Genomic DNA, 12,865 nt, shown 5'->3' on the forward strand with positions numbered 1-12,865 from the left:
ACCTTTGACAAACTACAATAATGCAACCCTCTTTTGATCCAATTCTTTTCTCTTAGTATAATAATAAATGATAATTTACGAAAATAATAGATTTTGAAATATAACTTTGAATAAGATGATGTTTCTTATGGATAATGGATGATGATAGAAATTTTGTTCAAGTTTATCTCTAAACCGCTTCGTTTTAGTTGAAGATTATTCGAATAATGTTCAATTCTGTACCTATAGTGAGCACCACTTTTGAATCTCGAGGGTTGCACGGTAGTTACTGCCGGCGGATACCAAATCGAAGCTCTTGCCCACAGGGATGTTTGCACGTTGGATCACGGACTCCATGGCAAAATTTACCATAGCAAAACCTTGCTATTCCCAACGGCGCGAGACTCGCCTCGAACATTCGGTCCTCCTGCCACTTCCTGTCTCGCTATTTCACAACCGTCCTTGTTTTTCATTCCGAGGTAGAAAATATGATAATTCACTCGAGACACCCTTCGTCTACCATTACAATAGCAATGGTAATATTTTTGTCTATTATTAAAAATATAGCTTTCCTTCTTAATTAAAGAAGGTATAGACGTCGAGGAAAATTAGTCGTCCAAGATTTGTGTCTCACGACGAGGCAGTCTGTTCGCGAAAAAGATCTCATAGTTTAGTTCGACTGAGTGCTCGTCTTATCCCCGAGGACAGGGAGACCGAGGTTCCCAGGACGATCTTATTGGCCCTCCTTCAAAGAGGCAGCAAGTTGCTCTCTCGAGATGGCACACAAGGTGGAAAAAGATGGTCGAGTTGAATTAATTCCTCAACTATCCTTTCTCCGGTCCTTCGTTACCTCGATTACGACCCACCTCGAAATGTAATCGCTACTTTTCTACTTCTTTTCCGAACTGTTCCTCGCATCGAGTGCTTGGATCCTTGTACCGTTTATTTGGTATCACGAATATTATTTACCCCAGTGTACTTTGAATCTTTCGACGATTTTCAATATCTTGGGGATAGAATGGTATTGGATCGATTTTAATATAGTCGATAAAATTTAGAAAATGAAAATTTTTCTGTAGCAATATAAAGAAAAATAATTTTTGTCAACCACCCACATTGAATAATTAAGTTTCTGTAGGAAATTAAAGTTTGGTATAAAAATCACCTTTCGATTGATGAAAAGAGTCAATAAACACTTTCAGAATGATTCAGGGAGCGGTTGAATAAAGTCGAATAAGCATAGGTTGGTGACTGGGATGGATGGATACGATTTCGTATGATTTTTTAATAAACACCGATCAGACAGCCAGATGTACCGTTCGGTGCTTGACTCAGGATCCGGAAGAGCACTCGTTCGGCTTAGCCGTGGCCACTCGATGCACAAAACTGACGGACGGACAGGCCCTACTGCATCGAACATATTAACGTTCGTAGCGAACGGAACAAAGCTACGCCATTGTTTCGTGCCGTCAATAATCCACTTGCCCTGACTTCGAGGACCAGCCAGGAACGCGTTTAGGGCCGGCACAATTGGAAAAAAGCATCGAGGAAACCGGGAAACCGATGCCCCACGGGGTCCATCCGACCAAGAAAATGGAAGACGATTCTCTCGGATTTCGCATCGATCTCGTTTTCGAGGATGCCGAGCACGAAGGAAATTTCTTTTCCTTCTTTTCACATCGCAGAATTCGATATTCAGGCAACGATACAGAGTTCCTCGTTCTTTCATTTTTAAGCCTCGAATCAAATTCAAATGATCTTTTGATCGTTTCATTAATTTAAATGTTTCTTCTATAAATAAAGATTTTTCAACTGGTACGAATTAATCAAGTTTACCCTAATCTCTAGCATTTTCTAAAATCAAACTCCTGTCAAACCTAAAATTCTCCACGAGTTTGCAAATTTTCCATATCCATGATTAATAGTTGCTCTAAATCAAAGAATCTCACCTGACTTGTCCGTCCACTATTTCCTGTCTTCGGTTCTACTGCAGGATTCCGTGGTACTACTCGAAAGCAGCCTGGATGTTTGCCAAGAGGGACGCGGTTGCTGGAGGGTTTAGAAGGAGCTGGTGACTGGGTGGCTTTGAGGATACTTGCCAATGAAGGGGCGGCGGGGAGGGTGCTTAGAAAGAGGGAACACGGCTGGATGGCCAGCAACTCTGATTTCCGTCGGGAATTTCGTCGTATCCGGCGTAACCAGCCGAAGCTGCCTTTAATCATTCGATTGCCAACGCTTAGAGTCCTCGCTTACCCGGGCCTGATATCTAACCGCGTACGATATTTACCCAGCATCCGACGGACCGCACCTGACCGAACGTCCACGATAAATTAATTTGTCCTTTTTCTTTTCGCAAGGACCAGATGTGGTCTTTGGAAATCTTGAGACAAATGGACGAGTCGAAGGAAACTGGTTTAAATAGATTTAATTGGTAACATTGAGATTGAGTTGAAATACAGATAGATTTTAATTATCTTCTGGCTATTTTTATAGCATATGATTCTCCTTTTTATGAATGAAAATTATTTTTAAAAATGAAATTTTCTATAATTCATCAAGGAAACCGAACTTTGATTTTTTCTCCTGTTTTCTCCTAATTCGCAACGAATTAAGGACACAACAGCTGGCAAGATAATAAAACGCGAATCTACCAGAAATTGTATTTTGAAATCACGTTTACTTTTTACAAACCTGGATACCATGTTTGCTTGCACTAGTATTTGCGTTCGGCCGCGTTTATTGCATCCTCCGACGCGTCGAAAGGGCTAACCAACGTGTCCAAAACGCGTAAATTAAACCTTTTCTAGTATCTCTATACTTTCCAGTTGATTCTGCTATTTTCATTGTGTAATTTCTACTCTCCTCTCCTTCGCTTACCAATACGTTAGAATCAAACACTGTCAGTGTAAAATCGAATTAAAGTTAGAATTTTTGCCTAGTAATTCTACTACCTCGATAGAGAAACCAATAGAAAATTAACTAAGAAACAAAAAATTGCAAACCATGCGAATATAGATGCAAGTATTTTAAAAGAATCACAGCTAATTTCCGATTAGTATTTACTAGGACTTTTAATACACAATTCTCATGCCTAATTCTGCGGCTGATCGACTCATTAAGGGACCCAGGAAGATTAATCAAGATGGTACGCAAGTCGTTCCTCGTGTACGAGTTGCTGAGGACCGAACAGCCGCAGGATGGTTTCTCGGAGAAGGAAATTGTCGAGCAAATCAGCAATAAGCACGACATCATGGCTGGAAAAGGACTTCGGAGACAGGTGGCCGTGGCTCTTCGCCGAGGACTCGATTTCGGCATCCTCGCGAAAAAGAACAATAAATTCAGGTGACAATCTTAAATTTCATTCCTAGGAAACGGTTATACGTCATAATTGGCCATAGAAAATTATTGAATTCTATGGTTAATTAGTCTTTCTCGTGCAGGTTTGATCCTGATAATGCAAAAACTACCATCATGAAGAGAAGAACCACGTTGAGGAAATCTCGAAGCAAGAAGAAGAAGAAGAATAACAAAAGGGCTGCGAAAACCAAGCGATCGAACACTAAATCGGGAAAGAAAAGTGGTACCAAGCAGAATCAGAATCGAAGTGTACCTCCACCAAGACTTCCGAAAACCTGGGTACCAAATAGAAGGAACTTAGCTGACGAGCCTCTGTCTAAAGTCAAAAAGATCTAAATACAAGATTTATGCTATTTTTCTCGTGACACCTGTATATTTTTGATTGTTTACCAGTGATTATTATTTATGTTTCATGGATGTATTTTTAAAATGTGTTTTAATAAAGTATATTTTCCACTTTTTCAATATTTAAAATAAAATATCAATAGGTATTGAATTGATTTAAGGCCAACATGACCTAGTGTACTTTGCACCATTCTGTTTCAGCCTTATTATTAAAAATATAGAAAATTCCGAATGCTAAAGTTAAAAATAGATAATTTTCAAATGTCATTCAATTGTTTCTGAAATTCTTAAAAAATTCATCGTTTCTTTTTCTCCATTTTTTATGTAACGAAACACCTGCAAAAGCCAGCCCGGTACGCGAAATCTGAACCTTTTCCCATGAAATCCGCCTTCCGCTCCAGGATCTTGGGATCCTGTTAGGCGAAACTGCTTCAAACGTAGCGACCGATTTCTGGATCCTTAATCTTCGAGGCCGAACGATCCAAATAACTGCATCACCCTTGGGAACCGTCCCACTATTCGCTGACCGTTCGTCGATTAGACACGGACACTGTATTCCTACGTTTTCTCAAAGGTTCAACCTCGAAGGCTGACCGACGATTTTCCGGCGAGTTTTCATCGCGATGATGTTCTTTGATCGCGCAAGACTCGGCCGGATATACGCGGTGAAAATCGCTTAGAATCGGTTCGACAAATCGAGGTACAGACACCTGTTATTGAGACGAGATATTCCCACGAGTTTTATAATAATAAAAAATTAGAAAACAGCGCACTGCGGAGCAAGAACATAGAAAATTCTAATTACTAAAAATAAAAATAGATAATTTATTTTTCATTCAATTCGTCAATTTGCTAATTAATGTTCCAACCTCCCCTCGGTCATTAAATAACACCCTATTATCACCTAACAAGTATAGCCACCAGATCTTTTGTCCAAAAATCGTGCATTACCTAACAACGGAACTGGATTTTAGGGTCGACGTCCCAATAGGGCAACAAAGTACCTGAAAGAGTACGGATGACCACCATATGTCCAGTTCTGAGCAATTTGTCACCAATTAGGGATATTGACGCCTAAGTGACGAGCTCTTCGTGGAAGCACGAACGTGGAGGACATTTTATAGCTTTTCTCGAAACTGGACAAATAATACAACTGTCGCCTGAAATTGGAAATAAAAAAAGAAGCAAAATCTCCTTGAAATAATTTTCTCAAGAATTATTCGTCGTTCTAAGATATTCATCATATTCGTCATAAAATATTCACGATTCACCACGAAGACACAACAGACACATTCCTGAATAACGGAGACGAATTTGAATAACGTCTGCCGTCATTGTTCCCCGGAAAGTATTCGAATTAGCGAAGAAGTTCGACTTCTTTTCACCCATGAATTTTATTGTCCGGCAATCAGCCACTATTTAGAGAAGCTTTCCCTGCTGCTTCACGGGGGACATCTTTAACCATGGAATCTTCGTGACGACGATACCTGTTTAACACGAGCCTCCCGTCGGTCGGACGCGTGTCGCAGGTGTTTCACCTTTTGATTCTGACGAGATACAAACGATTTTTAGGTGGAACAGACGCCCACTGTGCCTCTCGACACGTGTCGCCTCGCGAGACCCGGAGGAATCGTTTCCGGTTCTCACGAATCGACGATTATAGTCAGTGACACGTTTCCTGTGTATACTTTTTGAAGAGTAATATTCCAGTGTGCAGATACAATCTACGGTGTTTTGATATTTTCACAAATAATCTATTCTTTCTCTAATAACGAAAATTCTTAACGAACATAATTCCCTGTAATTTGCACCGAGGTATAATTAAGAAAGCACGTCTGCCAGGTCAACTTTCCACAGTTTTATCGCGGCAAATAGCTGAAGAAACCAAACAAGAGGGGTCATATAAGGAGGTGGTCGATCGTGAACGTCGATAATCGTCTGGCTGAAACGATTCTATACGTGTCACAGGGGTTGAGCCAGGGCTAAGTGTTGCATCGAGGGTTGTTCAACAATGACCGACCTCGCGTCGTCTCGTGTCCAACTAATTAGGCGGTTTATTGTTACGTGAGGACGGTATTTCTATTGGCGTCAGGCGTGATATATTGCCAGGACGAAAGGTCCTCTCGTGTCCTCTTATTATTAAACTTATTTCCACTTTTAATTCAGAATTTTCAGACGTACCGTGAAAATTGCTCGGATTCATCGAGCTCGGGATAATTTCACGAGGACTTGGAAATATTTCCGAAAACCAACAGCTGTAGATTGTACGATGATTCTATGTAACAAGAGATTACTGTTTTCAAATTGTGTTTCTTCGGGAACAGGTACCAGAGGATCCATCAGACTGTGTATCCTCGGTGTGGAACGTGAACGCGGTAACAACGCGTTTCTTGTGGCGAGCAACGTCTGACATCCGAGCAGAGGTGTTATCTACGTGTTATCATTTCTCAGATTAGCCTTAGCAGTCGCACGTTTGCTTTGCACCGTGCTGCTTTCTCTGTGTACCCTGGCTGTATCGCTGTCCTGGAACACCGAACCACTTTCCTTGCTTCCAGCCACGCGAAGAATTAAACAAAAATAGAAGATCAGCAATTTCCTATTTAATTTTCTTCCCTCCTATTTGGTATCGTGGTTTTCTTTCGAATAATTCAAGAATTTTATTTAATTGACGCTTTAAATTGGAATATTTTGTAGAAGTTCCAGACGACGACGGTTTCCTTTCTTCTTTCACGTCGTTAAAACGATGCACTTATCAACGTGTGAAGAAGGACGCGACGGTATTCAAGAAGACTATCTGGGTAGATTTTCCGGTATAAGAATGCGATAGCGTTCCTGGCTGTGCAAACAGCACCGCTAAAGAGCCACGGTTGCGTTCAGGCAATTCAGAACCTCGTGAGAATTCTTTTTAAATATCTTTAATAACGTCTGAGTGATAAGCCGGGTATTCGAAATGAAGAAATATGAAACTTTTTTTTATCGTTTAACGGTTGAAGAATGGTCGACAGAGATTTATTTTGATGAGATATTATAAATCATTTCGTCGATTTAACGCGAAGGTTACACCCGTCGGATCGACTGAACGATATTTTTCCGACCGATCGTGAAACAATCGGCTCGCCGTTTCCGGTCCCGTCGTTGGATTTTCACGCGAAAAAAACACGACTTCCATGCAGCAAGACAAACGTGCTCTAATATTTACTCCGTGAAACTGTAAAACTGGCCAGTCGAAACGCGTTACGTTACGTACATGTTAAAAATTTGTCTGCTACGCCGAACCGATGCTCCGACTGCAAATACGCAGTCCTGTAGCTATCGGTGTTCAAATAAACTAATAAAATAGGATAGGAAAAAGAATGAATTCGCGGTACGAAGTGCGAATAATAACGATTTAAATTGAATAGAATTAAGCTAATTACCGAGAAACGTAATTTTATCAATTAACCAGCGGCGATTCGAAAGAATCGCTGAAAAACAAACCGGTTCAACTCGGAGGGTGGCGAAGCCTGGACAACGCGACTCACCCTCTGGAAGAGGGGACGATAGCCGACGGTCGTGTGAAGGAAGAGACACCGAGAGAAAGAGGAAAGTGAGAGAATACCGGTCGAGAAGGGTGAGCGAGATGACAAGGAGGCACGGAGAAAGAGAAAGAGAGACACGGATCAAGGATAGTCTTTGCCAAATACCAATATTTGCGACCGCCCTGTTGGTACCTCTGCTCGACTCGACTCGACCTGACCCGACTTAACTCAACCGATCTAGCCGCAACTCGACTCCTCCGCTACCCCTTCTTCTCGCTCACTACCCTCCCGCGTTCTGTATCGCGACAAAAAAAGAAAATCTACTTGGCTCGTTATCATCGAATGATTTCAACAAGTGGACTCGAGTTGGTGGATGTTTGAGAATAATATTTTTGGAAAGATAAAGTGATAGACTAAAGGGGTTGTAATGAGCGTCATGTTTCAAACTTCTATTATAAATATTTGATAATTTGAAGGTGCTTGTTGCTATAGGGGTGCAAAGGTATTCGATACTAAAACGAAAGAATTTTACTGAAATTCTAAAAAATAGTAATTTATATATCGTACCAGCACCTGATTACCACAAAATATGATTTCCACCCCCTCAGGCTGGTTTCAATCGTGGATGAAAAACCGTATGGCAAAGCATAATCAATCGATGATTTATCAGCGGTGGAAGCATGGTGGAATCCACTGCGACAAGCCAGATTGATTTCAGTCTCGTATGCGGATGGTAACGTAGCCCCATTGGCTTCTCGCCCGAGGCCAGGAGCGACAGTAGAATAGCGACGGTTATATTACGCGACCGTGTGTCGCGACAGTCGGTGGTGTCGGCACAGGCCGGGTCGCGTTCGATGCAATAAATAATAATTAGGCGCTAATTAGCGGCGGCCATGTTGGCCGCTGCCAGTTGTCGGCGCCTGGGTGGGAGGATGGAAAACGATGCCAGCAAGGGAAGGGAGTGGTGGAGGGCGGTTTAATCACGTCACACACGAATCTACCACATAGTTGCGAGTGGCTGTCTCGATTCACTCAAACTAACCCGTCGTCATCGTCATCTATAGGCGTGTACAGACGAGGGGTGCGTAGATGTGTTAGGGTGAATCGTACACGCGAGCACAGCTGCTTGTCCCGGACATGTTGACGATGTAGGGGCTAGCCTGTGCGGTCGTACGATAATACAACGAGCACGAGGGTGGACGGCGGAAACGACGGAGGGGGGTGGGAACGGATCGTGGACGTTGGATGCTGGATGCTGGATGGTGGATGCAGCCCGTGGGATGGCGGTGCACGAGGTGGTCGATTTCACGCGGTCGATCGCTGAACCCGCAGCTCCACCCCCGTATGCTCGCGCTTTTGCCCATTCAAAGAACCGACCGGTCTGTGTTTCGCGTTTGCCGAAACGGAGATGCTTTTTTCGATAGCCGGGATCGATCGATGTTTCAGAAATTTTTGCTTTCGTGAAATATTGGAAAATCAGTTGGATTCTCACGGCGGACCATGGAGAGAGCCCTAATTTCAATTCAATACCAGGTCTTATATTATTTTCATTTTCTAAATTTTATATTAAAAATATCAATAAAAGAAAATGAAAATCTATGTTTGTTATGTTAATAAATAAAAAAGAAGTTTAAGTGAAATATACATACTCTTCAATATTCACGTGTACAGGTTGTTATCACGTAAAGTTAACCTGTTATTCCGAGGAGAGCTTGTTTTGGATGTCAACAGAGTCCTTTTTGAGAGTGCCTTAAAGGGCTCGTTAAATCACCACGGACATTTTCGCCTTTTACCTGCAAATTTTGCGGAACTCCTGTCAGCCGAGTTTCCTCAAATATTGAAATTGGCTGCGGTTCTCGATGCGAGTCGCATTCTTCGAAGGCAAGCCCCGTGGATTCACGTGGAAAGATGAAGAGGCGGCATTCGTTCAACCTCGTTTGTTCGCCTTTTCCCGATTCCGTGCCACCTGTGTAGGGAACTTCATTTACCCTGCCCGAATGGAAAATAGAATGCGCTTCGTAGCTACGGTATCGTTTTAAGAGGGGTTGCTTGTCAAAGAAAAATATTGAACGCTACCAAACGTGTATCCTATAAAATATTCGTTACGCTTTAATTTGAAGAAATATATTTTAATTTTAAATCATTAAAACCTCCGTTACAATATTTCCTTCCTTCAATCCTTTAATTTCAAATCAATTACAACAACCAGGCGCGAATATCCTACAAACCTAATTCACCCCTTTAATCACCAGAAAGAAACTCACACAGAGGAAAGTTTCACTGATAAAGCTCTACATTTTCCCGGAGCCATGAAAACGATTCGGATGAAAACGGTCGGCGCGATAAACGTTTTAAAATGGCGAGATTCGTCGGTGTTGTTAGTTGGGAATTCATTAAAAGCGCGCTGGTAATGGGGCAACGATGACGTTGTCTGCATGTTCCAACGGAACGCGAACGGGTTGAGTTTAAAAGGGGGATGACGGTTGGTGGGAGTCGGTAAAAAGCGAGAGAGGGACGAGAACGGTCGCTGTCGTAATTCTGTCGCATTACCATTTAGATTAGTTAGATTTGCAGGTAAACAGCACGCGGCCGATCGCAAAACACAAACATACGCCCGCGGAGCGTTCTCGCGAGCGCGAGCACGCTCGTCAACCCTCGTTGCAGTCAGGTTGACATTTTAATTTCATCGCGATAATTACTTTCAAACGGATGGCTTTTTAAGTAGATTAAAATATTCCTGGGCCGCGAACACGTCCGCATTCGTATAATTAATGCATTTTCAGCGAATGCCAGAGAGAAACGCGCCACCGTTTCGGTTTTAACGCACCCCCGAACCACCCACCCGCCGCCCTCCCCCTCGTTCCCTGACCAATTTTAACTCGATTTCATCGCTCGTATCCGTCCACGCTGGATTTTATTTTCTGGCAACGATTGTTGGATTAGATTCGGTTTGACTACGGCTAATTAGACTGCGTCAATAAACCGAGCCTGTTTCCGAGCTTTCCATGCGATATCTGATTTCCTTTGTTTTTTTTCATTTTCTTGCAATCGCACACTGATTTTCACGCAATTTTGACATTACAAAATATTCAAGACCTGATTTATTTTCATCGATAGATACACAGGTATCGAAGGGGTGAAATTAATTCTCAAAGTAAATGTTTCAAAAGCTACTTTATACAAATAAAGGAGAAAGAATTTTCTTCATAATGTTTTTTAACTTTTTGCCAGTGGAAACAACGAATAAGCTGGGTGTCGAAACGCGACAAAGGCCTCGAAATCAGAGAAACGATTGCTCGTGTGTGTTTAATTACATCCAACAAATCGGAGTGCAGAAACCTGTCGCGATTCTTTCGCTGGATCGACGTTCGGCCTCGGAACGATCGAAACAACGCGGCCCGGCAAAAAAGGACACCGAAGAAAGGGGTTCGCGTGGATGAACGACGAGGGTTGGTCAAGTGGAAGCAACCTAGCGATTGAATAAACAGACCCGTTTACAGGGAAACGTAATACTTGACTTATATATTCCGACTCGACTTTCAAGGGAAACTCGGGAATATTCAGAAAATGAAAATAATAAAAATATCTTGCAATTTTGGGCGAACGGTTTTTGAAATAACTTTTTCGACAGCTCGATGCGAGAAACAATGGTTGATTTAGAGAACGAAATTCGAGTACAATAAATGATGGTGGTATATAAAGGAGGGTGGTTAAGGGGTGGTTTAAAGGCAGTTTCTCCCAAGGGTATCGAGGACGATGGAAGAGAGTATCGCGACAGACGGGCTGCAGGCTCGTGTAAACAATACCTCCTCCACTTCCTTCGACTAGGTTAGGCGTAGGTGGACCAAGGGTATAGGGGGGCACGCGTGTGTACGCGAGGTGCTTATTGGGTCCGCTGGGGGCTGCTGCGGAGCGGAGAAACAACCCTCTGACCAAACACGGCAACATCAATCAGCACCAGTCACTCGAGCGTTCACCATTGGCGCCAACATCGCGATATTGCCTGCATTTACATCCGACCAGGAAAAACGTAATGCTCGCTCGATGGCTCCGAGTGACGGACGTTTGATCAGCCCTTTTCGGAACCTTCCATCTATCCATCCTATTCTCTATTAAACACTCTCACTTGAATTCATTTATTAGCCCACTTTGCCCGGACGAAATTATTAAAAATAAAATTGGAAAAAAATCTCTGAATCCGTCAACTATTAAAATTGAAAATTTTATAATAAAATTCTGCAGTATACAGTATGTTTAAACAATTTCGAAAGCTTCCAAGTAATAACAATAATTTCGAAAGCTGTCGATTGATAAAATAAAATAAACAAGAGTCAACAATCGGATAATATCAAATTAAATGTTTGTTTAAAAGGAAAATTCATACAACAAATATATTAAACACACCGGCGGATATCAACGGAGACACAAAAATTACGGGATGGAAAACAACGAACCGGTGACTTGATTTCGATATTATTTTTCATCCCCCTCTCACGTCGATTATTAATCGCTGTAATTGTATCTGTCCCATAGGGAAAAATACAAACACGACACGCGTCTATCGATACATTTATATTCGATTTTGTAACATCGAACGATTAACAGGTTACACGACGGAGGCGCAGTTTTATCATTAACGGGTCGCGTAAATATTCGATAAAAGGGGTTTGGTAGTTACGATATTAAGTTAATTCGAGATACCAGGGACAGACAGGGGTGTTGCACGAATTCTCCGACACGGAACCCTGAATTACGAGCCTCGGCTTACAATAATATAGGCGCTAATGCCATGCAAAGCCCCCTTTTCCACCTCCCCGCCCACGCAAACACTCGACATTGTTTTCCCTTCGATCTCGAAGAATGCGTCTTAATTTTTGCTCTTACGCGTCGTTTCGAGCGCCTCGGCAAAGATAACAAAGAAACTTTTTCCAAGGAAAAGAATTTTTCTTGGGGGATGAAATGACGATTTAAGATCGTGAAGGATTTCACCAAATGGGAATCTTATTTTTCATGAATCTAACGCGTTATTATCATTGGGATGCTCTCGCAAAATGATAGAAAGAGGGTGAACCGTGGGAGTGGGTTGCATCTTCGAGGTAATAATAAACAAGCCTTCATCCCCCGAGTAATACGAGGCAATCAGCTGAGCCTTCGACCCCGTTCGCCCATGATGACGTAGATGAGAATGGTAGTGGTGATCCGGTGTTGTCACAGTGACTCAGTATTTGGACAAGAACCCCGAGCTACGGCCAATGAACGATTCGACTTTCGACAAGAAACGATCTCTGTTTTCCTGCTTTCGTCGGGAAATTATTAAAATCACCCCCTGTTGAATTTTATTTTCGTTCCGCGATATAAAAGTTCACGGTATCGTTTCGAGTTTTAGCTGCATAAAAATTTCCACCGTTTAACCGAAAGTTGAAACGACGCGGGGTTGTATAAACGACACGATGGAAAGAGAGAAAGAGAGGGTGGTACGATCGAAAAAAAAAAAAAAGGAAAAACGAATGGAACAGCAACGGAGCGGTGAACATTTTTCAAAATCGACGCTGCGTAATCATTGATAAGATCAAAAGCAAAAAGCGTGTATAAATTTGCCTTTCAAACTTTACTTTTCGCTCGGTGTTTTACGCGTTTATGCGTTCCGCTGCTCTTTTATTCCTGCT

General features: G+C 42.2%; 1 protein-coding gene and 1 long non-coding RNA gene across 4 annotated transcripts in view; one reads left to right on the forward strand and one right to left on the reverse strand.

Annotated features, from left to right (window-relative positions):
- LOC117606206 (uncharacterized) overlaps positions 1–12,865 on the reverse strand; it is a 100,789-nt gene that overhangs the window by 63,912 nt on the left and 24,012 nt on the right. The window lies entirely within an intron of this gene.
- On the forward strand, positions 2,990–3,777 carry LOC117606201 (uncharacterized). The gene is made up of 2 exons (XM_034328365.2): positions 2,990–3,321; positions 3,420–3,777. Exons 1-2 carry the CDS (start codon positions 3,122–3,124, stop codon positions 3,670–3,672), a joined length of 453 nt encoding a protein of 150 aa, XP_034184256.1. The 5' UTR covers positions 2,990–3,121; the 3' UTR covers positions 3,673–3,777.

The sequence above is a fragment of the Osmia lignaria genome, chromosome 1, assembly GCF_051020975.1.
Source record: "Osmia lignaria lignaria isolate PbOS001 chromosome 1, iyOsmLign1, whole genome shotgun sequence".
In the NCBI taxonomy this organism is placed as follows: Eukaryota; Metazoa; Arthropoda; class Insecta; order Hymenoptera; family Megachilidae; genus Osmia; species Osmia lignaria.